At 38.5% G+C, this 25,404-nt stretch overlaps 1 protein-coding gene across 4 annotated transcripts in view; it reads left to right on the top strand.

Moving 5' to 3' along the window:
• Positions 1-6,131: 6,131 nt before the first annotated feature.
• The window catches only part of PRR16 (proline rich 16), a 157,005-nt gene continuing 137,732 nt past the window's right edge, over positions 6,132-25,404 (top strand). For all 4 annotated transcript variants that reach the window (XR_004237537.1, XR_004237538.1, XR_004237536.1 and 1 more), the window contains exon 1: positions 6,132-6,389. Coding sequence is in view for 1 of the 4 variants with exons in the window: in XM_032096331.1 (XP_031952222.1) it covers positions 6,228-6,389 (162 nt within the window). In the remaining 3 variants the exon portion in view is untranslated. The remainder of the gene's footprint in view (positions 6,390-25,404) is intronic.

Raw genomic sequence — 25,404 nt, 5'->3', positions numbered from 1 at the left:
AGCCTTGAATGTGTGAATGTTCACCTTTGCTGTATGGTGTACGACACAGAAGGAGTAGGTTTTTTAATTGCAGTAGCTGGAGGGGGCTTTGAGATAAAGGCTCTATAAATCCACTGTAGATTTGCAGGTTAAAGAATTGCATTTTTTTAACCTTTGTTCTTCCTGCTGTACTCTAGTAATTTTCTGCGTTTGGGTTACTCATTTAATCTGGCCTTTCTCTAACTCAGACTATTCTTATTGAGGTGCTTTAGGAAATAATCCAGACAGTGTTTTTCTGCTAAGCTCCAGATGTTTGCAATAACGTACTACTGAAGTGAATGCCAGCAGTAAAAGGATATTCCTCCACAGGAAATACTTTGCATCTGACACCAACCAACAGCTCCTTAGGGGGAAAAAAGCACCAATTTGTTAGCTGACAGTTAACCAGTAAACAGGAAAGTAATCTTGGTAAACTTAAAATTAAGTATATAGCCTCCTATAACTGAGTTTGAAAAACAAATGTTAAAAATTACTAATCTAAACTATTGCTTGAGGATTACCGCAGAAACATATTCAGCCAACCTTCTCCTTTCAATTTTACCACTTTGTTTACCACCATACTTTACATTTTGAAAAGGGAAGGAAACTTATACTCTTTCCAAGCAATTACGCAGAACATACTCAAGAGAGAAAAAAATGTTCTTTATCTCCCTCCCTTCCTGCACTTTAAAAGCATTTTGATAGATACTAGCAGGAGAGATGCAATAAGCATGCTGTAAGTGTGTTTTTCCTTGCCTGACCCATTTCAAAATTTTTCCCCTTTAATATTCTATTGATTCGCATTAAGACAGCCATTTCTGTTAATTCTTTCCACCAAAGCAGTGGACAGTGAACTGAATACTTACTGTGAGAGCAAATACATTTGTGCATCTTTCAAGGCTCTGCATTCATAAAGTTCAGTTTTCTTATTCTCCCACATTAAATTAATGGATTGTTTTTTATGCTTGCCTATAGAGTGGATCTTTTTTGAGTCAAAGCATTCCACAGAGAATTATTTACATTATATTAGAAGTCATAGTATAATATGGATGGACAAAACTCACAAAATTCATGTAACTTTGACAAAGTTCACATCACCTCTAGGTACTTGTATTCTTACTGAACTTGGTTTTATTATCCTTACTAAATCCATAGGCAGTACGTGGTTGAGTTTTACACTGAAAACTGTACCTTTATTGAATCAAAACAAATCACAGACATAGTTAATACTTATTTTTTCAATAAGATGCTCCATTTTTTTATCTAGGGACTAGTTTGGAGAAAATAAATAGTTTAAATTCTCTCTCTTGAGGACTTTTCAGAGCTTTTGACATTTTTAGAGAAATACCACTAGGTAAAATTTTATGGGAAAAAAGCCCACTGCAATTTAGTGCCTGGGGAATATTCCATATGCAGAATGGGTTCATATGCTATGATTGTTTACAGCTCACCAAGCAAGCCTGATAAAACAGAAGGGATTCAAAAAAGGAGTTAGTTTCAACATGTTTATCTTCCAACACTTACTTCCCCATGAAGCTGTAGTAAATCTTGTGCAATGGCATTCAATACAGAGACATGAATATAGATTTTTCTTTAAACATTGTTAATAAATGTGACACTCCATCCTGAGCAGATTGAAGTAATTGAATATAAGTGATGCACAGGATACATTTTATTCATATTTAATAGAGAAATTAGTGCACATGTGTTTTTAAGTTAGGAGAAAATAACCACTCTTTCTTTTCACAACATCTCTCAAGAAATGATTTGCCAGATAAGAAAAGTAACTTTTCTTGCCATCCTCATTTTACACATTACAAACAACATGCAAAGAAAATAAGTTTGGCTTCCGTAAAACTCTGCTCTACTTTAACTTCTAAAGGAGAATAAGATAGTTTGAGGTGTGTGTTCAGCTTTCGGCTCTGTGCCTAGAGTTCTGCTTTACAAATAATCAATCCTGAACCATGTTTACTAATACATAAATCTTTATGAGAATTATCTGTGGATTGACAGAAAGCATGATATGACTTTCATGTTATATATATGGTATGTATGATTTTGAATCAATATTGAGGACAAAAAGGGTGGAGAAGTAGGACAAGTAATTGGTGCAAAGGGTGATGCTGCCCCAGTCCTGACTTCCACTATGTTTTCTATATACATTTTGGAAATGAGCAAACTTAATTTAGAAGTACCTTTTTATTTTATTCTTTTTTTAGAATGAAAAATATAAAAGATGAAAGCTGTCTTTAAAAAGTATGTGGAATGCAAGTTAGTGGCACTGTACTCTATCTTAGCCCATTGTTTTAATCTAATTTAGGATTAATTCTGAAGATTTTATTGAACATTTTTAAAAGTATGTGTCCAGTATGCAAGCCTGTGGCAATTGATGTAAGCTTTCTTACAAGCAATTTCATTTGGCAAGAAAAAGACAGGTTTACTGTATCACTGCTTCCCTAACTTGTATGTGGAATATTTCCTTTAAGGACAATTTCTAAAGAGGGATAGAAAATAAATTAAGGTTTTATTTTATCATTCACCAAATTATTAGTTCAGCTACATCATCTTTTTGCCTTGTAAATTATTTCCTTTTGTTTGCAAAATTTGACAATGTTTAAAATTAATCAGAAAATCCAGATCTCGTTTGACCTAAAAGGCTTTATGGAAATTTTGCCTTTGATAAATAGGCCAAACTCTGAACAGAATACCTTCATCAGGCAGCAGCAAAACATTTTTTAATTAACCTATCTGAAATACTAACAACTGGACAAAACTGGGATGCAGTTTTACATACATAATTTGTAAAAGGCTCCTTTGGTTTCTACTCTCATACAAGAATAACTACAAAGGTTTTATGGTACTAAAGAAGCCCTCCCAAGTAGGGAAGCATCTAGGGCTTTTTTTTTTTTTTTTTTTTTTAATAAGAGACAAGTGACTAAATTTAAAAGTAGTTACATTTCTGATATTACCAGTCTGGCTGATTCTCATGCAAAATCATTTCAGTGATTCATATAAATTTTATGATTACTCATGATTTCCTGCATAGCTTCCAACTCTTAGTGACTCCATACGTAAAATAAATAGCATAAATAAAACAGCATGATAAAATCACTGTTTTGTGTGAGTGCAGTTCATTCTACTTGTAACACTTGGCTGAGATATAGGACTTTTTTTCCAGAAGGAAAAGTGCCATCTACTGAATCACCAAAACAAACTTTGCAGCATCTTGAGAGATTTTTGTGAGAGATCCTTCCCGATTATTGATCAAACCAAGCCTTGCTCAGCTTGTGAACATAATTGAGATCACAGCTGACAGTGATATGGTACCTCACTAAGTATTCATTTAATGTGTGTGTGGTTTTGGGTTCTTTTTTTCTTGAATAAGTGGTCCTGGATTTCAGGTGTTAATGGATAACCAGTGAACTGCACTGATATATTGAGCTTTTTACTTTCAAGATAACGTTTGCCCCCAAGATTTCTGGGGAGATTTCTTGTGCATCCTCTGCATCACTTTAGCACCCTAAAGAGGTCAGACTTGCCTGATTAGCCAATTTGGGTTTAGTGAAGGTATAGACAGAAAGACTACAAAAACAATAAACTGATAGCACACTAATAAATAACATTTTATGTAGAGACAGAAGAAAAGAGAAATAAAATGACTAATAGATAACTTTGCTGTGGGAAGTGACCTATTAGTTAACTAAGACATGGTTTGGCAAGGTATAGAACATTTTTTAAAGACATTAAATTGCTTTAAAGACCAAGAGGACAATAAACTTTATTCAGGACTTAAAAGTGCTGTCAGTATTTTTCAGGGCTAAGCACTAGACACTTGAATGAATAAAAAATATCAGCCACTGTATAAGCCTGCACAGCTCTTAGAAGAATGTCACTACAAAAGTGGATTGGTAAAGTGAGCATGATCTATATCTTTAAAAGTCTGGGAAGTCTCCAAAGGTGGTCACAGGCTTATGGAAATTGGATAACCCCAGGGTTGTGGGTAAAGTCTTGTCATTACTTTAACGGATGAGATAGAACAGGAAAAAATTCTTCTTTCTTAAAATAAAAATATTTAGCAGTGAGACATGGCAACACAATCTATAAAATGGAGCAATTGTGCAGGAAAAGTATGTCTAATAATGAATGCTCAAATTACAATGTCTGTAGCAAATCTGGTACCAATTTTGTGACAATGATAATTATTTGTACAGTAAGAAACCACCCCTTATCTATGTAAGCCATGTTATGTATAGCTACGTATACTGTTGTACAGTAGCCTTCTGCAGAAAATAGGCTTTTTTGTCTAATTATAGACTGGATGTGTGCTGTTTTCTGCATGGATAATTCCACTGATAGCTTTCCATTAATGTTTATTTTTCCTGTTCATACAATAATGCCCCATAGGAATTCAAACACATTAATTAAAACTTATTCAACAACTTGTGGGTTGCTTTCTTTCTAATTTGGTGGTGACTACAATTTGGAAATTCTGACTGTATTACTTAGCCAGCTTCAAAAATCATATGATGTTGTTGCTCATATAGAAACAGTTAAGTAAAAATAACCAGAAGGAATGCTTTTAAAAGTCAGTGTTGGAAGAGCTTTCACTTGGTGAGATGAAAAAGAAATCTCCCCTTTGACTTGAGAAAAGCTGAGAGGAAAGACAGGGGCTCTTCTTGAACATGGCCACCTTGAAATTGTTTGAAAGGTCTTTGAGACACCTGGGGAAAAAATTACACTCTATGCCCACTAACATATAATTTCAGCCAAATTTTATAGCGGAAAAACGTGGAAAGATAATTACACTTTATCCTAGGCAGTAACAGGTGCTGTCGGGCCCTCATTATTCATATCCCAGTCCCACAATCTTCCCAGAGACAAACTGCTCGTCACCAAGTGGGATTTTTACCACATGCAGACACGCTGCTCTGGGCAAGATTGCTTTTCCTGTCCTGCTTTAGCTAGGTTAAAACATCTCAGGCTGCCAAAACTCCCAGAAACATTTACAACATCAAAGTCAGCTGCAGCCATGCAGGGTGATGCTCAAAGCAGGGCTTGGCTGCATGCCTTCTTCTCGCTGTTCATAGCTAGTGGGAGATAGAAATACCTAAACCAACTCCTTTCAGCTTTTTTGCAGTAAAATGAAAAACCACCAGAGGTTAGTGATATCTTACAATCTCTTCATTTTGCTCCACGGATCGATCTCTGAAGAGCAGTAGGGGAAGTATGTGTTCAAAAGTGGCACTGGCCAGTATACCAGAGAAAGAGCCTGATAGAATATTCATGAAAGATGCTCTGGCTCATGTGCCTCATTTACTTCTATATGATGTGATACACAACCTTTACTTCCCAACTAGAGTAGGGTCTACTGATTGTTGGTATTTTGCAGTGCAATATATACGGGTGAGCAGGGACATGTAAGTGCCTTTTACCGATTTGGTGGCATTTACACAACACGGTCCTTCCATAGCTTCCTTAGTCCAAAACGAGGCATGTACACTCCAGACGAGACAAACCGGTCACTTAACAGTACAGGGTGTGAGTGTCAACCCCGCAATAATGACTTGTATCACCAGAAACTGGCCCTGTTGTTGTCTGCTTCGACAGGGATTATTCAGTGATCAAGCCACGAAAAGTGTTTCCTTTTTGGGGGGCTGCTTTGGCGGGTAATATATCTTTTCCCCGGCAGAGCTAGTGCGACCCGTCTCGCTCCCGAGGACCACCAGAGAGACAGCACAGTGCACCCTCTGGGAGATAGAGCACAGTGCTCTCGCCCCCTTCGGGCGCCGAGGAGGTGGGAGAGCATCTCTCCCGAAGAAGCCGCCCTGCCTCCGCCGCCCCGCAGGAGCGCGGGCGGTGGCGCTCCTCTCCCGGCCCCCGCGGCCGCCCGGAGCCGGGGCCGGGCCGGGCCGGGCCGGGCCGGGCGCGGGCGGCGGCGCGGGCGGGGCGAGGCGCAGGCGCGGCGTGCGGCGGGCTGCAGCCGGGCACCCGCGCCGCTCCGGGAGCCGATGGCAGCTGCACAGCGCGGCCGCCCGGCGGAGCGCGGCGCGGCTCGGCGCCCCCGGCGCGGGATGCGCGGGCGGGCAGGCGGCGGCGGCGGCAGCGGCTGCGGCAGCTCTGGGAGCCGGAGGGACGGGGCCGGGCGGCCGGCGGCCGCCGCGCTCGCCTGACCTGTGTGCCCCGCTGGCCGCGCCGGGCTGCCCCGAAGGATGTCCGCCCAGTCCAAGGGGACCGCATCCTCCTCCTCGTCGCCGTCCGAGGAGCCGCCGGCAGGCTCCAAAGCCAAGGTGAAGGAGCAGATCAAGATCATCGTGGAGGATTTGGAATTAGTCCTGGGGGACCTGAAAGATGTCGCCAAGGAACTTAAGGAGGTGAGAACGAAGGGCTGCGCGGGCGGACCGCAGTCTGCCCCGTATGGGGCAAGCGCCCCACTGCCCGCAGGCCGGGCTCCGGCTCCCCCTAGGCTTCGCTGCCGCCCCCAGGCTCCTTTTACCGCTTCTTCACCGCGGATCGAGCAACTGGTGTCCAGGCTGGGCACGGGGCAGCTCCCGGCCGTGCTCCGGGGCGGGCGGCTGAGCATCGCTGCGCTGCCCGGCGGCCCGGAACGGGACGAGGGGCGCGGCTCCAGCCCCGTGTCCCCGGTGCCGTGCGCCTCGGGACCGCCCGTGGTCGCCTCGGCTGCGAGGCGGCTCTTGGGGACTTCCCACCTCGGCGCACCCCTCGGAGTTTTATAGTTTTATTTTTCCCGGGGGAGCCTCTCCTGAGAGGTCCCTGCTGGACGAGGAAGGTGTTCTGGGGAGCTGCGGGACCCGCAGCGCTGCCCGGTTCCGGGCTGCGCCGCGCCGGCATCCCGGCGGTGGGCGAGGAGTCGGGAACGACCGCGCTCCCGCTCCAGGGGGTTTAACTTTTCGGTTGCCCGGTGCAGCGCCGTGCTCGCCCCCAGCAGCAGCCCCGATCGCATCTCCCCGGCGCTGAGGGCTGAGCGGCCCCGGACCCCGCGCACCCGCCGCCCGTGGCGGAAGCTCCGCGCCCGGCGCGGCAGCACCGGCGGGGCGAAGTCTGCTTCAGCCTCTGCAGCCTGCTTCACCGGGAGCTGAGCGCCCTGTTTATCGGTCCTGTGTGGCAAGATTGCCTTTGCAATCTCTCTTTTGCCGGAGGCGGATGTCATCTCCTCTAGGTTAATCTGCAGGCAGAGTGCGATTACCGCGGGCATGTTCATAAGCAGGGAAATGCAGTAGCTGAAGGAAAAGAATTTGGCTGTCCTTTTGGAGATTTCCACGTTATCTTGATTTTGCTACACAACTGGTCGACAGATGGTTGGATTATGCATCAAAATTCAAATCCAGAATCTCTGTGTATTGTTTTATAATCCTATATTTAACATTTATAACAGGTTTCGGGTTTTTACCATCAAATATTAGTTTTCTATTTTAATGACATTGTCAACAAGTTTCTTTCAACAGTCTTTTGCCATCTGAGGCAGTCTGAAATTCACCCAGTGCTTTGTATAATGTTGAAAGATGTGTAAACGCACGGCTCACTAATCACAGCTGTTAGGGTCTTTTTTCACCCACAATTCCAGGTTTCTCCTTCTCTTTTTTTTTGTTCTAATAATATATCTATAATTTCTCTTTTCCTTAATGTGCTGCTGTCTGTGCTTTTTAATTTTTGAGGTATTTTGAAGTGGAGATAACCACTGCTGTAGAGCAGCTCTTTCAACGTTTTTAAGACTGATAGCGCTTCTGTTGCTGCAGAGGGACGTTTTCAGGACCTGGAGAGGATGTAATGTATTCTGTCCCATGAATGTAAATTGTTCCCTGCACATAATCAGTCCGAGCTTTCTTTTAGTGAGCAAACAGGATTGCTGTAAGTGGAGATCATATATCATAATTTACTGTGGCGTGTTTTATCTGAGAAAACTTGTCTGTTCTGGTTGACTGCATCTGTAAAAGAGAACTGGATTTACCTCTGCTTGATGGAGAAACTTGTAGAGAAATGGAGCTGTAACTCTGTTAAGTACTGTGTACCTGTTGAAGGGTGCAAGGATTGCCAATAGCACCTATTTTGAGAAAATAAAAGTATTTTTATAAAAAGAATAGTTAAATCTTGTTTCTAACTACAGGTGAGGTTTTAAGTAATGCTTTTCACCAAATAGGACTTAGAAAGATGGTAGCTGTGATACTCCAGCAAATAAAAGTTGCATACACATACCTCTGCTTGATTGCAATATTATCATTATGTGTCAGATACACTTTGCGTGACATTTATTTTGGAACGTCTGCAAAGGTTTGCCATCTGAGTACCTTTAGTTATCTGCCTTTATAGGACGGGCTAAATCTGTACAAAAACTCCTCACATAACTGCAGTTGATACTTTTTATGTGAAAGTGAGTTAATTGGTAATACTATAAGCTAATGATCAGTCTCTTTCACAGGTTGTTTGTAGGTGTTAGAAAGCATTGACAGGCTCTTTGTTAAAGCTTACAGGAAGTTAGACTGTAGCCAGTTTTGGTGTATTACACATAGAAATATAACTGTGCTTCATTTAGGTTCCCTACTGTAGGAATAGTCAAAATGATGAAATAGAGGATGTGAGTTCACACTTTCCACTTTCACTACAAATTGCGTATTTTTGGAAATGTTGTTGCTACCTTTTTTTTCCCCCCAGGATGTTTGCTGCAGCCCAGCTGCTGTGCTACAACCTTTTGTTGTTTTTTTTTTTTTTTTTTTTTTTGGTATATAGTAATACAGTATTCTGTAAACAGCATTTCATTTTTTTATTACTATATAAAGTTTTCAATTCTGGTACAGTGGTAGGGCATGAAGGTGTTTTTAGCCCTTTTTTGTGTAGTTCCAGTATTATTTAGTTGTGTTATAGAAAATATAATGTTACAGTAATATTTATTTGTGATTACATCATTTTTAAAACACTTTTTTCCTTTTCATGCCTACGTATTTGTTACCCATAAATATAAATTATGATTATACTTAATGGAGCACTTTAGTTATTGTGATAGATTGCATATCTATCTTTTAGTCTTCTGGTTTAAGATTTCATGGTCAAAGTACGGTCAAAATACCATTTCATTGCTTCAAAGTGAACTGCTCTGTAACAGTGAGTAGCATGGCTGTACAGGACTTGTATGTCTTATTACATTTAGTTTGTTATGTTTTACTTGCATTAATGTATTTGCATTTGCCCTTCATTCTGAACCTTTTTCTAATCAGCTCTTCAACTTTTTTTTGGTTGTTGTTTTTAAAAAGGGGAAAATGAAGAGCGGGTAGAGGATGGTGTGTTAAACCTGGATGGACAAACCGCAAAGTGTATAAATATTCTCTAGAAGCATGTGACTAAATCATGTGGGCTAAACCAAGTACATTTTAAGAGTTACTGTGTCTCAGAAGTCCAACATCCCTTTCTTCCCTCCCTCTCTCCCCCTTGTTTATTGTTCTGGTCTGCTTAGGCTAAGGTAACCACAGGAGATTTAGGATGGAGAAGGGGGATGACTCGGAGACATGGAAGGATGGAGTGGTGCTGAGTCCAGAGTCTGAACTGGTGTATGGCTAGTCTTCCCTAAGGTGCAGTTAGTTTAGGAGACACTTGGCCCATTTTTTCTCCTTTCTAAAAAGAAACATTGTGTGGGTGTATGGCAACAACAGGATGTGTTTTTGCGATGAAAGAAAATAATGGATTTGAAATGGATTAAGTCACTGTTACTTGATGAATATTCCAAAGGAAAATCAAAGGGGTGCCAGAGAATTGAGTAACACTTTCTATTCCTTTAGTCCAGACTATTTCAAAATTAAGTTGGTGGAGCCTTAAACTTTGGTTCTCCTCCAGAGGATTGAATTAAAGATGTTTTTCACTGGAGTTTGTCTAGAAAGATGGTTATTATTAAGTCTTGTTTTGGAGCTGATACTTATTTGTCTGTTACCTAAGTAATGTACTACTAGAAATCATAAGGTGTGTGCTAATTAAACTATTGCAAAAGGCATGATGTAGCCCTCTGATTACTTCAGAAGGGATTGTAGGGGATGTACATGTGCACTTGTGGACAGCAGGGCACAGAGATTTATATAATCTTAATAATCATAATATAATTTTTAAGACTTCCCTGCTTTCACATTTTATGATAATGTTACACATTTCTGTAGTCTTGTGCTTGTTTTCATTAAGGAAATACTTAAATAAATAATTTGATAAATACTTTTTGTAGTAATAAAAATGCATCTTGCAGAACAAATTCCTGGAAGTTATGTGTGAGACATTTGCATAGCTTTTAATTGGCTAAATATAATTCAACCTTTTATCGAAAGGAAGCAGCTGTGTAGCTATTGCCAGTGTTTAGAGTACTCCAAAATGGAGGTGCAGGAGAAACAGAAGCCCTCATAGGCATCGCACATGCTTCAGTGAATTTCCAGTCATTTGAATCTACCTCCTCTGCTTTAAATCCTGTGAAAATGTCTTGCTGACAGAATGAGTGCGTAATTCTCTGTCATCTAACTGATGTGTTTATTTTCTGTAAAGATATGATCTGTTAAATTTGGGCATGAATTAATAAATATATTCCAAGTGATGATGACACTAGCAGATACCAATCCCCCTCCCTCAAAACACCATGACACAGTTCATTATAGGATAAATGATCTGATTCCATAACCAGTCATCACTCTCTTAAGTGAAGGGTGGTCATGTGTTCCATGGCTTTAATTTCTGGATCAGGACTGCAGAAGTATATTACAATTTCAACCACCAGTGTTTTCTATTCCATTTTTGTTTTTGTGTTCTGGTAACTATCCAGATAGTAGAAGGTACTTCAAGTTCTTGCCTTTTAAACCGCAAACTGTGAGGGGTCGGGTCCACCAGGAGGAGTGGAGCAGTAATAGTCAATCATGTATCAGTATCTCTGGTATGCACGCAGTGCAAGCACCAACATAAAAAATGTTTTGTGTTCATATTGCTGCATGAGATGAGGTGGGGAGTTATTATAGCATAGTTATGGGAGATACTGTCTAGAAACCTAAGGATAGGCAAAAAAATAGCAAAATGTTTTAATCCATTCCTTCTTCTCATTCTGATTCTTGCCTCTTGTCCTCTTTGGATTCTGTTCAGGTGTCAAGGGCCTGCCACTCTTTTTTGCTAGGTAGTGGCAGTTGAATAAAGTGGTTTTTATGCATATAATGTTCCTACCATTAGAAATCCAATTAAATGCAGATGCCCTACTCATATCTGGATCCTGGATGCAGGCCCTCTTAACAGTGTTCCTTCTGGAGTCTTTTCTTCAGTGCATACACTGTCTGCATATGCAGATCCTGGCCAGTAAGGTGTGTGTGAGGGACTGAAGCTTTTTTGTAGTTTTTTTTTGCTGTGGTTGGGATTGGGATCCAATTCAGATACCAGGATCAAGGTGTTGCATGAGTAAAGTAAAGTTGCCATTCCAAAACTTGCTAATCTCTCCAGCAGCAGACTTCTTTTTTCTGCTTTCTTATTGCACTTATTCCTTTGTGCCAGATGCAATCATGTATTGTACCTGGAAGTTTGACTGCAGATTATGATTCATTATGTAAGGCAAGCACTGCACAACAACTTTATTGTGATCTGCCCAGGGGTCCAAAGAGGGCCATAAATAGTCATTGCAGATAACTGAATTATATTTTTTCTTTCCATTTATTTCTTGTGGTCTGTGAAGCATTTATACAGTTCTAGACAATAAAACATACAATGAACTCAGATAAAACACCTATGCTAGTAGTGTCAATTAAACTAATGGAGCTAAAAGGTAGCTGTGAACCTTAAAAAAATCCCATGAGTTAAAGTAGTCAGAAACATTTATATGCTGATACATGGCAGAGTGAGGTTGCTCCATGTCTGATTTGTAACCAAATCTACCAAGAGCTGGTAATTGGGTATTATGTAACCCCATGGAAAGAATAACTAGTATACCTATGGAGAGTTGCTTATTGATATCAAGACACTTGACAGAGGGAAGCACACTGCTAATTCGTGCTACCTATTTTATTTTTAAACTCATGTCAGCTACTTCATTCCTTGTAAGTAATACTGCGCTTCTGATAGTAATGTGTATTGTGCAATCAGGAGCTAAATAGAGCATATATAAATTCAGTTTTCAAATAAAAACAGTACCACTGTTTTTGAATTTCACACAGCCTGCTCACTACTAAACGTGGTACAGAAAACAGTAGTGAGGCACAAACTTCAGTCTGTTGCAGTCTGATTTTTTCCTGTTTGGAAGGAACAAAACTAAGTTTGAGTAATGGAAATTAGTTTTGGGTTACATAATTTTTATTAAAACTTCAAAATTTAGAGGTGTTAGTTGCTTCTACACGTGTTTACGAGTACATTATGCAACACCAACGACTTGGTTGTACAGCATCATTGAAGCTTTGAAGATTTTGGTCAGTTTTTTCTGGCAATTATACGAGGTTTCTGTTCCCATTACTCACCTTGGACAAAGTTCTGGAATAGCCTTCCTACTTCCAGTCAACAAAAACTTCCAGCCAAATTACTGCATATGTTTTACACGTGTTGTGCACAACTAATTAGTACTGCTCTTGGGAGAGCTGTGGGAGAGGTACAAATGTTGTCGCTGAGCTTAGAGTGCTTTCCCACAGTGCCTGTTTCACAATACCTTTGTGAATGAGCATCGCTATTCTCTGCCAGTTTTAGTTTCTTTCAGAGCTGCAAAATATTGATGGCCCATAGTCTTCTCTTATTATTATACTCGTTCTTTGAAAGGATGGTGAAAAAAATACATGTTCAGTAACCTGATGGGAAAGCTCATGTATATCCCGTGCAGTTTCCCCCTTTTTCCTTTCTCAGTAGAGGTTGCTGCTGTGAGGCAAAGAGAGTTAAGGGGTCTATTTTGCAAATGGACTTTCTTTCTCACACAGCCCGTGTCTGAAATCTGTGCAGGTTACCACTAACCTAGTTACCTATATGTAGACAGGGCTTTATTTTTCTTTACAACTGGTTGGGCTGTTTGTTTGTTTGTTTGTTTAACAGAAGCAGAAAATAGCAGTTAATGTACATTGTTTTCTTGATGAGTAAAATGCTACCTCATCTTGAGGTATGAAGGTGTGCAGCCTATACATACCTCCTACTTACAGCTCCTGTCCATCTCTATACAAAATTGACTGGTCATTCTTGCTGCAGTGACCTGCAGTGCTTCAAAATGCCATTTATTACTGTACCCAGGGGAAGAAGAAAAGCAGACCCTGTTTTGCTGTGGAGGAGTTGAGAAAATCCTTCAGCAGATCTCTCACTGCAGCTTCCCTCTGTCAGGTTGTGTGTGTTGAATGACTGGCGTGACAGAGCTTGCTGGCTGAGCTGCTGGCATTCTGGTTTAGTTTGAAATTGTTGCAGTACTGATGGGAGGCAGTGAGGACCCATGGCCTCTGAACAGTAGTAGTACTATCAGTCATTGGTTCTGCAAAAACTGTAGCGTGTTCATGTGTCTGTAAAGGTTAGCAAACCCATCCATTGCTTCATGCAGCATATGCCACATTGCATTATGAAGACTGAGAGCACTGATGTTGAATCATTTCCAGATTTTATTGAAGATTATTTCTCAGTAATGTGAAAAATCCTGTAATTTTAAAATTTTTCATTTTTTCACCTTATTTCTTTTTTAAATATACAGTAATTTTTCTAATGTTTGACCCAGGATGGTACTACATTCTTCTCTGTATTTTGGTCTCTGTTTACACTTCTTTGAGTGAAGAGCTTCAAGGTAGAATTGGAGTAAGACATCCTTACTTGCAGTATAATCATTTGCCTTGTAAGTAGGAGAAGAAGATAAAACTTATTACCTAGGAAAATAGTTTGAGAAGTTTATTATGTATTTATTAAGTTTATTAGGTGAGACGACCTGCAGCAGGCTCCAAGAATTCGTTGGGATACCAACAACTTGATCTAAGCTTTTAATTTATCTGCAGAAGATAAGTGTTTAAAATATTCACAATTTTGGTATCTACTGAAGTTTCATACTTTACTGGAAAGGTTACTGTGTTAAAGCAGGCAATTTATGTGGCAAAAAAGATGCAGATTCTATAAACTTAACAAGGTGAAAGCATAAAGAAATTAAGTGCTTGGACTTGCTTCTCCATTATAATTTTTTGGTTTGTACCCATGAAACAATACCCTTTCTGTATAAAATTATATCTGAAAATATGAAACATGAAGATCAGTATGTTTTTCTTACTGCAGTGTGATAAAACAAAGTGTAATTCTTCCTTTGTATGCTTTTTCATTGAAATTTTCAGCTAAAGTAATGACTGAAAGTTCAGCAGTTATTGGACAAAGAATTGGAAAAGATATATTTATTTTTTAATACAGAATTACATACTGGTTGAGATTCAAAAGGGCCCCTAGAAACTGTCCAACCCATTCAAGAGTCAGCTAGAGCAGGTTGCTTAGTATCTTGTTCTTGAATATCTTTAAGGATGGTGGCTCCACAACCTTGCTGGACTACCTATTTTAGTGTTGAATCACCCCTTTTTTGATCTTGTTTTTAGGTCAAATTTCCTGTATTTCTAATTGTGCCCCTTGTTGCCTCCTTTACTGCTTCTAATTAAGTATGTAACATACGCTCCAGCGCCTTCCAACTCCTTTTCTGGACTAGCTCCAGTGTGTTCATACCTGTCCTGTGCTGGGGAGCCCAGACCTGCGCACAATATTTCAAATCTAGTTTCAAACAATCAGGGGCATGTTTAGTAAAAATGCTATGTCGCAAACATTTACTTCCCTCAATAAATTTTTTTTTTAGCTGAAATTTTAAAATTAGCTGAAGTATATATTGTGTACTTTTTCATTAAAGTTGCAGTAATAAGTGGTTGTGTACTTCCCACTGCCTGTGATCTGGAGATGTATTTTACTAAATTTCAGACAGAATAGTAAACAACAGATTTGCAGTATAGCTCCCTCTATGAATATAACAGATGCATGCACCAAGTGCTTGGAGCTGGTGTTAGTGAGTGCAGCCACTGGAGCCTGTATGTCCCATCAGGCAGTGATAATTGGAAGGGAGGACTGCAGCCCTTTCTGCTTTTACAGGAATGCTGCTACTCCCATAATGTCTCTGCACTAAACCAAGATATATCCTTTTCCCCACCTTCAAATGAAATGGTCCAGGCAAACCCAGTGTAATTATTCAAATTAACTTTGTGAACAATTCAGGTTAATTTTGCCTGTCTGCTTAATTTTCACTTTCATTTTCACTATGCTAATCTCATAGTAATCCCTCCATTTCTCGGATGCTCTTTGTTTTCTTTTCCTAGCTCTTTTCCTCTTTTCCCTCGTAACAGTTTCAGGTGTTTGTGTAGCTTTATTTACCTCACTCCTAGGAGCTATCAGACGTCAGACACAGATGTCATCTGTGTTCTTAAGCACGAGAGTTCTTGTCTCTCCATTCTTGAAAGTTGACGCATGAAAGTCAACATCAGAGCTTCAAGATAGGTCTTAAAAATTTCAGGTGTCTCTGCCATTTATCTCAGAACCTCAGTTGTTGTCCTCATGGATCTTCTGCATGCCACTAGGAGATTCTCATGTGTGGGCTCATTGTTAATAACTTTATTTTAGTGCAGTTTCTAATGTTGTGTAGATAGAAACTGAAAGCTGCTCTTTGCATTCAAGTTAACTGGTTGGTATTTCAAGAAAAAGCTACCCATGATAGATTAAGTTAACATTGTTTCCTAAAATTTGCTTTATCTTTTCCCAAAATACTACATAACTGTTCTCTTAAATAAATGAGTTTTGGTTACCAACTGAACTGTACTTTATTCTCTCCGTGTTTTTACTGATGATTGCAGAGATGTTTTGAATGAGGTAAGTTCATCACAGCAGGTGGTCTCTGGTAGTGCTAAGGAGTTTTATCTGTGATATCTAGGGTGGTAAAGTCTAGACTTACTTGGCTTTTATTGCTTATATATTCTATGGCCTGTTTGAAGGGTCAGTAAAACTATGGCATTTGGATAAAGAAATAACCTGTGTATGAGCACAGTGTTCGGATAACTTATTAAGACTAGAAAACTATACAAGTATATCTACCTCTGCTGAAGTAGTAACTTTCTGTTCCTTGAAATCAAAGTACAGGTGGTATGGTGAACCTGAAAGACTTAGAGAAAACTGGTGTTTGACCAGTCTGGGATGTTTATGCTTAAACAAAAGGAGGAGGAGGTTATGATCATTATTTTTTCTTGTTCCCTGTTGACAATTGATTTGCATGTGCTTGTTTTTCAGTTGGTGATTATTTGATTCTTTCTACTAAAAAAAACCCATAAAAAATGAATGCTTGAATTGTAATAAATCATATACAAACACTTGGCTTAATTATTTTGTTTAAATGTCTTAAATCTTAGCAAGCAGAATGTTTGCTGATGTGATACAGCTTTGATAGGGCTGTTGTCTTTAAGGAGCTCCAGTCATTCAGGACATTTGATGTGTATGTTTGTGTGTGAAGTTGATGTCTTGGATTCACATACCTAATTTTAGGTGAAATTAGAACCCCAGTACTTGTATAGACAGTAATGTGTATTAATTGCAGTGAAGAAGTTCCCATTCTTTTATTTAAGCCTTAAGTGCATTGCATACAAAAGAATTGTAGTCTAAGATTGATTAAAGCTAGACATACGTAGAAATTTTACATTTAATGTCAGGGAACTTATGGAAATGCCCTTTAAAAAATCTGTAAAAATGTCTTCTAAACTTTGAAAGTTCTTAAAGGTAGTTTAAAAACCTTCTGTTAAATAATGAATCTTTTCTGAGTGTTTATTGCAAGATTGCAAGTATGAGAGATATGATCCTCATAGAAAAAAATTGACTGTATTTCAGTGAATGACTGCTGTATACTGTTTCTAGGAGATGAGCACTTGGCAGGCATTGTGAATATTTACTTCAAGTTTCTTACAAATTAAAAAAAAATAAATCAGTTCTATCAAAGTCAGAGTTCATTCAGTGTACATCATCTTAGAAACAGGAGCTACTTTATGATAATTTCAACAAAATATTAAACTTACCTAGTCAATTATTTTTCCCATAATCTGGTAGTCTTCTATAAATTTATATCTGCCTTAGAATATAAATTGTTTTTGAGTTTGTATTTTCAACAGGTATTAGTTAATCAAGTGCGTAAAACAAGGTACTAGGAGAAAAAGTTAATAAATAACCTTCTGGATTTATTCTTTCTTTGGGAAAATGCAAATAACCTTGATTTGATGCTTGATGTATTATGGAGTCAAGTGTAGTTAATAATAATCTATTATGAACAAAGGAAGATCTCGTAGATCTTGTGAATTGTTTGCTGAATGTGAAATGTGCTTTTGTTTAGGTTTCACAACTTGTGACAGTGACATCTCATGTTTTAGGACTGGTGTCCTGGTGTTATGTGACAGCTTTTCAAATGGCTTTTGGTTTTTTTTATCACAATCTTTTAGAAGAGTGGGAATTCCAGGGGCAATTTGGAAAATTGTTGTTCCTTAATTTTCTAAAAAGCAAGTTTTCGTTTAATAACTGCTTGTTTTGTACAGGCAAAGTAGTTTTGCCATGTTCATCTGTTATTTCTCAATCTACTAATCAAGAGTGAGACATCATCTTTGTCACTGTGAATTACATATATGATCTGTCTTCCTTAAATGCATGATTTCTTGTACATAGTGAAACAAAGTTATCTGTTACATCAATGCTGTTACACTGCAACTAGGTCTTGGTCAAGTGGATTTTATCTTAATTAAATGTCTATTTTGAACAGATTAAATTGTTTCCTTGCTTTTTATACAGTAACTATAGACTTGGAACAGTTCTGTAGCATCCTTCCTGTGTGGCTAGAGGACAAGACATCAGCATTTTGAATTCTTCTGATGTAGTGCTCTAGCAGGTGTATATGTCTTTTAAGGTTTTCTTCCAATGAAGGAGATATTCTTTGAGTTTTCACATGCTTCTTACTGCAGATTGTCATTTGATACAGACAGGAAGTGTAGTACAATGTTTTTGTGGCTGAAAACTGTTTAATCTAGGCCAAGAATTCAATTGGGCAAACAAATAAATAATGACACATAAATAGCAATACCAAGATGGTTGCAGTTTCTTTTTGCTAATGATGCCGCTCAGCTCTGGTAACTCAAATAGTTCTTTGTTTATACATGTATGTCGGTACATTAGTAAAGAATATATTTTTTTATTTATTTGGTAGGCTCTTTCCAGTTGATGAAACAGAGCTTTTCTAGCTCTATTTTGATTGAGTTGTTCTTCACAGAAATGTGTACAATACTGTAGGTGAGATCTAATCAGAACTTTACTGGAACTGTATTTTGCTACTTTCTGAAGTTTCATTTCTATTTGGTGAGAAATTGCCTGTTAGCAGCCATTCTATCATGACCCCTCTGCAAAGAGCTCTATGAATTACTGAACTTCCAGTCTGTAGCACAAAGATACTTAGTTTGTCCTCATGGCTGTGATAATGCACAAGAGGAATTTTATCCTATTTGTAAGTATCTGAGAGATTTACTTCATGCCTTGTGTGTTGTCTATTAGCTCTGCTGCATCAGCAAATTTACTGAGAGCATTTGCAACTTTTGTAACAGGGTAATTAATAAACATATATTGTATGATAGCAGCCAGAGTCTGGTTGAGGAATTTCATTACTGTTTCTTCATGACCCAAGTCTACTGCTGTTGCATATCTAGAAAACAAGTTAACTATAAAGTAATCAGCAATCCACCTGGAGTTGGCTTTTCAGGCAGTACGTACTTAAATTGTAGAACATTTTGCTGCTATACAATGTGAAGAATATGAGTTTTTATGCACTGAAGATGAGAGCAGACAAAATTAGGGAGAGGGCATTCTCTAAATGCATAGAAAAGCATCTCTGTTCTTCAGGATCCCCTTCTACCTAGACTTTGGTAAAGCCTTTGACACTGTCACCCACAGCATTTTTCCTGGAGAAAAAAGCCTCTCTGGGAGTGTAGTGGGTGTACTATTTGCTGGGTAAAAAACTGGCTGGTTGGCTGGGCTCAGAGAGTGGTGGTGATTGGAGTTACTGGTGGCCAGTCACCAGTGGAGTTCCCCAGGGCTCAGTGATGGGGCTAGTCCTGTTTAATGGCTCCTGTTGATAGCTGTGTTTTTAAAATGCAAGACCTCTTTAAGTTTAGGGTTTTAAAATTATTTATTTATTTCAGTCCAGCTGTGTTAATCTACTGTTATTATATGCCAGAGCTTCTATGATTGCTCTTTTTACGGGGTCTGAAATGGTCTGCAAGTGTATAATCTTTTATTGAAGCAGTGACTAATTGAGAAGGATTTGTGTCCTTTCACCCTCAGAAACACTTGTGTATTACCATTAGCAGTAGTAATGTTGCAAGTGTTGATGGACATATTTGGAGTTGGGAAATGCCAGTACCAGTGAATGAGTACTTTCCTGGACAATGAAGCAGATTCTGCGGACTAGGTTCAAAGACTTGTAGTTACAAAGCATTTTTGTGAAACAATTGTTACAACAGTGTAGTGTTACTAAATTACTGCTCCATAATTTATATTAGAGAAGTTGAGCCTTCAAGGAGGTGAGTTGAAAAAGGCAAGAAAAAAGGGAAGGAAACTGGTGTTGGTTTTCAGAATCTGAGCAATGTCTGTGTGGTCTGGCAAGGAAATCTGAAATGTCAGGAATACAACCTCAGAAATATTTTCACTGAAGTTTATCCTCACTATTCTTTATCCTTGTTATTCCTAATTTTATTTTTTTTCCCACCTGCTATAGAAACTTTCTCTTCACAACCATAAATTGCCACTCTTATTTTCATGAAGGAATATGCCCACTTCGACTTTTCCACATTGATAATAATCTACTATTATTTATAGACTTATGTTTCTATTTCTTTTGGGATTCTTTTGTTAGTTTTTGCTGTTTGGATATTCAAACATCACATTTTTGCATATTGCATTGTTAAGAAAGTATATATCATGGTTCTGAATTTTCTCTGAATGTTTTCTCAGACCACAGTTATTTTCCAAAAGCATATTTCAAAATGCCTTTTTTTCTTCTCCCTCTCCTTTCTCTCTCCATCTTAGAGTAAACAAAGGCTGTTTACAAGACTTAAATTCTGTCCTTGCTCTGAGACAAAGTAATGCTTCTACTTAACTAGCATTAGGTGTCCTGGCCTGTTTTGTGTTGTGGCAACACCTTAATTCTGTCATCAGGGCAGTGAACTTTCACAAAGTTTCCTGTCTTCCTGGAGGGTTAGGTTTCATCTGGTGTGAAACCATGGCCAGTGAGTAACACCCTGTGGGACTAGAGTCTCCTATCTAGTAATCTTTCCCCCCTCTCCCCTCTCTCCAGTCTTCTGGCTCTTTTTTCAGGCTCTGGGAAATCTTATATCAGCATACCCAATTAAAAGTAAGAGTAATAGTAGTTGAATACAGCAATTTAAGTGGTGTTCTTCTGTGAGGGACTGACATTAAGAATTTGTCTTTGCATGTTGGTATGAATCTACTCTATCTGTGAAGTAAAATGGTGTCAGAAGGACCAATTTGCTATATAATGCTGTATATTCATGTCAAAGGAGCATGGTCCAGAATGGCTGGGTACATTTACAAATGCCTAAAATGCCATTCTGAAGAGTTTACTTGGTTTCGCAAATTTAATTTTTCTTTGCAGACAAATGTAATGTTGCAGAAATTGTAACACACCACTAGCTGCCAGGTGCTCCCCATTATAAAATACCACCTTCAGTTATTTTGTTAAGGTCGAAGAGTTCAGACAGAATTTTTCAATGCTGAGTTCTGCATCATGGTGTTATGATTTTTTAGAAAAAAACCTTTTCTTTTAGACTAAGTAGCTGATCTACTTCAGAGCAATAAGCCTGGGAAAATGTCATGGTTTTGATCATGCTTGTCATCTTTATGCTTGAAAGCTTCCCCGCATCCCCAGCCCCCTGCTGCTTCCTTTCTGTACTGTAGCAAAGAAGTCTAGCCTTTGCTAGAGTATAGTTTTTTGATCACAGAAGCCTGTCTGACATGACCAGGGGATGTAAATGTTCCCTCTGAGCTGCTGTAACAAGATTCTTTTTTTTTTCCCCTCCTCTCCTGAGTAAGCCATGCTACTATGCTGAGCTAACTTGGTGGAGAGACACATACCTCCAAAGAAAGGAGAAGGTTGAGGATAAACTGGGGTTAAGGTGTTGTGATGCTCCTAAATTGCATGTACAATTTACCTGTGCATAAGGAAAAGTTGTCAGAGAGGGGTGGAAAAATGACTGTAAATGAGATACCAATAGTATCAACAATAAAGTTGTGATCAGAGATATGCATGTTAGATGGCTCTGGGAAGAAGAGAAATTTGACTGGAAGTTTGAGAGTTTTTAGCAGAATCCATGTACTAAAGTCCCTTTTCTTCAGAGTGCTGAATTAGAAGACTGCCAGTATCCTAGACTCTCTTGCACCTTGATCTATAAGTGGGTGAAACCCTCTAGTGAAAGGTCCCTCAGGCTTTCAGATCCCTCATATCATGCCTGTCAGTTCTCTTGTTTCATTGTGTACCAGTGGTCTTATAACGATCTACATGACACAGCTATCATCATGGTGCCAAATGATGGAGTAGGTATTTTCCCCTATTTTGATTTGCATTTTAAACTAGGAGATGCAACATAAACTTACAGTATGTATTCTTAAAATGTTTTCTTAATTTGTTTTGACAGAGTTTTCAGTTGCATTCCCATAGCTGTTTTATGTAAGACTGCCTTGCTCGGTGTATTTTGTGATGGTTCTGCTTAGTAATTAGCTGTGTGATACTATGCTGCTATAATTATTTGGAGTGATAGCCCTGCCTTATACATAGCATGACATTCAGAGCTTTTCTGAATAAAGAATTCATTTTCTATTGGCCTTTTCTGTGATAAGTGTCTCTGTGGTGCTGGAAAGTCTCATAAATGTTTAATAAATTTATTTTCATAATACATTTATGAGGTGAGGGGGTTTTATCTCCAGTTCACAGATACAAGACTGGAGGGTGGCAAATATGAAACAGTAAACACCTCATTTTTCAGTGTATTAAGGACTTTATGGATCTCCTTACTTCAGCTGAAATAGGTTTATCTTTGACAAATCAGATATGACTATTTCAGGTCAGAAAATAAGAAACACACATCTGCAAGGTAGGTACAATTTTGATGTCAGTAATTTCCTGTGGTATCACCAAGCTGTGTGACAGAGGCAGGGGTAGAATCAGTGTGTTTTTGAAATTAATTTATTGAATTGGCTGCTGGATCTTTCCCCTGCCAGCTCTTGGGGATTTTTTTAAAGTCTCTGTTGCTTTTGTATCTTCCAACACAATAATTCAGAGCTCTCTAAAGAAAAGATATTGCTCTCTTAAGAAAAGATATTGGTCTCAGGCCGGCTTGACTCAGTCACACTGGTCTTAGGTTGAAGCTACTGTGCAGTCTACATCTGGACCACAAATATGTGTGCCAGGAGCTCCAGCTAAAATTCCAGGGGCAATTTTGGCCTACTTATCCTAATTTATGCCCTAATTTTTAAGGTTTAGACTCCAGTAGAAAGGACACTAAAGGCATGCAAAGTTTGATTAATTAAGTGGTCCAGGAAAACTGAATCATACATATTGAAAGCCAAATCCCTGACTGAAATGAGGCTACTGATAATGGTAATTTCTGAGATGGTTTATGCAAAAATCCACAGCTAGCTGAAATAAGCTATCAGAATTATGAAGAAGTGTAATAGTTTGTCTATCTCTTAGCTGTTCTCAGCTGAAGTGCTGTTGAAATCAGTAGTCATTAAAGGAGAGAATACCACCAAAAAGCTGACTGTATTTTGGGAAGGAGATTTCAGTTTTCTATTTGAACAATCTGGTGTAATGGAAGATGCCCCTATGGCAGGGGTGTTGGACCTAGATGACCTCTCAAGTCCCTTCCAACCTAAACCATTCCATGATTCTGTTTTCATTATTCTGTGTTCTCAGAACCTGTTTTGGAGAAGGATCTTGTGGTGCTCGTGTAATACTCACTGGTCTCAAAGGTGTCAGGTATAAGCAGGTAGCTACTGTAAAAGTATTTCAGGATCTGAGGAATATAATCAGGCTATAGAAATATCTTCAATTATGATTGAATAAAGTAACTGTAGACATTAATTTTAAATTACCTGAATTGCATAGTATTATTAAATCAACATTTTTTCCTACTGATATATAATTTTTTCTCCTACACTCTAAGTTATATAAATCTCCTTGTTTAAATTTCAGTCCTGTTTTATCTTATTTCTCAAAGATAATCTAAATTATTTTCATTAAAAATTCATCATGTTCTTGATGAAATGTGCACTTGTTTTACCTTGTTAACTACATCAATAATCACCTTTAATCATACTATGAAACTTGAAGAGAATCTTTTATTCCGTCATTATGGATGATCTTGGTCCCTTTCTGAAGAAAAGTTAAAAAGTGCAATTTGCTTGTGTATCATTATAGTGTGTACTGTGAAAACAGACTGGTTACACTCTTTTACTGGAATTTTAATTAAGCAAAGCCATCAAGCAACTAGGGTAGATGATTTTTAAAACTGTATATTGGAATCCTTGGAAAAACAAAGCATATTGGAAAAAAAAATTCTTTCTATAGGTGAACTATTTAAGACACTCTGTGTTACAATTTCCACAGTACATTTGGTTTCCATGCAGTGTACTTTTTATGTAGTAAAAGAACACTAAAAACGAAGATATGAGTATTTTCCTCTTTTTATCTCTGGTAGTCCCTTATTTCTTTCACTGGATAATATCAGCATTTTATTTCTTTCTATAAAGGCAGTACAGCTTCTGTGTAATACACCATTAGGAAAAACACTATTTAGCTACTGCTCTAAATTGGTTTTCAGTCCTGAATTGTGTTGCAGCATAAACCAGAAGTGAGTGATGTATTTTGTTTCACATATGTTGCAAGCCTCTTCACATTGGAAATATCGGCAAAGGAGGGATTTTCTTCCTAAGTTTTTGTTATATTTAGAGGTGACAAATTGCTATCTTACATATAGCTAAAATTATGCCTAAGTCAGCAGTTGAAACTGAGAAACAGATTACATTGATATTTTGTTGACTTTTATGTAACTTTTGTGTTTTTAGGTTAGGGTTTTTTAGCAAAGCAAAGTTTAGCACAGCTTTGATATACATGTACTGCTGGCTGTTCTTCCAGCAGTGTACATACAATACTCTGTCTAATCTGTTTGGTTTCTTTTAAACATTCCTTTCAAACTGACCTATCCTTTAGTGACTCTTCTAGATGATCACTATGACAGTATTCAAGGTCTGCCATGTTCAGAGCACATTTTTCAACATTCTTGCTCAATTGTTGATGTCCTTCCATCACTTGTGCGTCTGTTCAGAGGCTAGGAAGACCATCTTTGCAGCTTTATTAGCTGAATGAGAATTAGTTTTAAATTCAGTGGGAAGTAGGAATTGTTCTTACAGCAAACATCCAAGACAAGCCCTGGCTCTGGCTTTAAACTAGAGCTTCAGTTAATTCTTCTCTTGAAAACTATTTTGCTATCTGAATGTGATTTTAAATTTGAAATTAAACCCTGAAGTTAATAATTTTTCCTTGGTTGACCTACCTGTGTATTTTATTGCAAGTATAGTGCACCTGGAAATACCTTCTGAAAAAGGATTTTGTAAATTAAATCCTGTATAACATTATAGCCTAAACTCAGCTCCACATCTGTGCACTTGGTTTGACTGTATTTCATGACCTCGCCAGGGTGTTGTAAAAATAACTGCAGTGAAGATTGTTAAATGCCTATATATTATAGTAATAGGAGCCATGTAAGAGCCTAAGATAGATAGATAGACAGATAGCATTAGTGCATTAGAGGTTTCCTTGAGAACACTAACCAGATTAAGTGCCAGTATTCTCCTATGTAGCAATGTTAATTGCCAATTTTTGGCAGTTGCACAGGCGCTAATTACTTTTTAATAGAACCAATGGAAGAAAATTTTCCACTAAGCTTTTATGGATAATTATTGCAATTTTTTTCCTTCCAGGAGCTTGAAACTTTGCTCTTACAGCATCCATCAGATCTGTCTTGCAGATAAATGGTAGCATTACAGCACATGCAAGACTGTATTCTGTATCTTTATATCATCCCTGTCTGCCTTTTAAATGATACCATTTAGAACCCAATCCTTCATATCACAAGTTTCAAAGTCTTCAAACAGAGAGTTTGTACAAATAAGACATTAAGACATTGCTTTGTCTTGTTCAAATGCATCGTGTTTTTACACAGTGCATTACATAACAGCCACATCTATAGGGTCTTTCCACTGTACCCAGAGCTTTTGAAGCAAAGCTTCACAACCATGAGGAATAAATACAGAGGAGTGCTA

Source organism: Corvus moneduloides, chromosome Z, assembly GCF_009650955.1.
Source record: "Corvus moneduloides isolate bCorMon1 chromosome Z, bCorMon1.pri, whole genome shotgun sequence".
Taxonomy (NCBI): domain Eukaryota; kingdom Metazoa; phylum Chordata; class Aves; order Passeriformes; family Corvidae; genus Corvus; species Corvus moneduloides.
The sequence above is the reverse complement of the archived record's forward strand: the minus strand, read 5'-3'. Positions and strand labels throughout refer to the sequence as shown.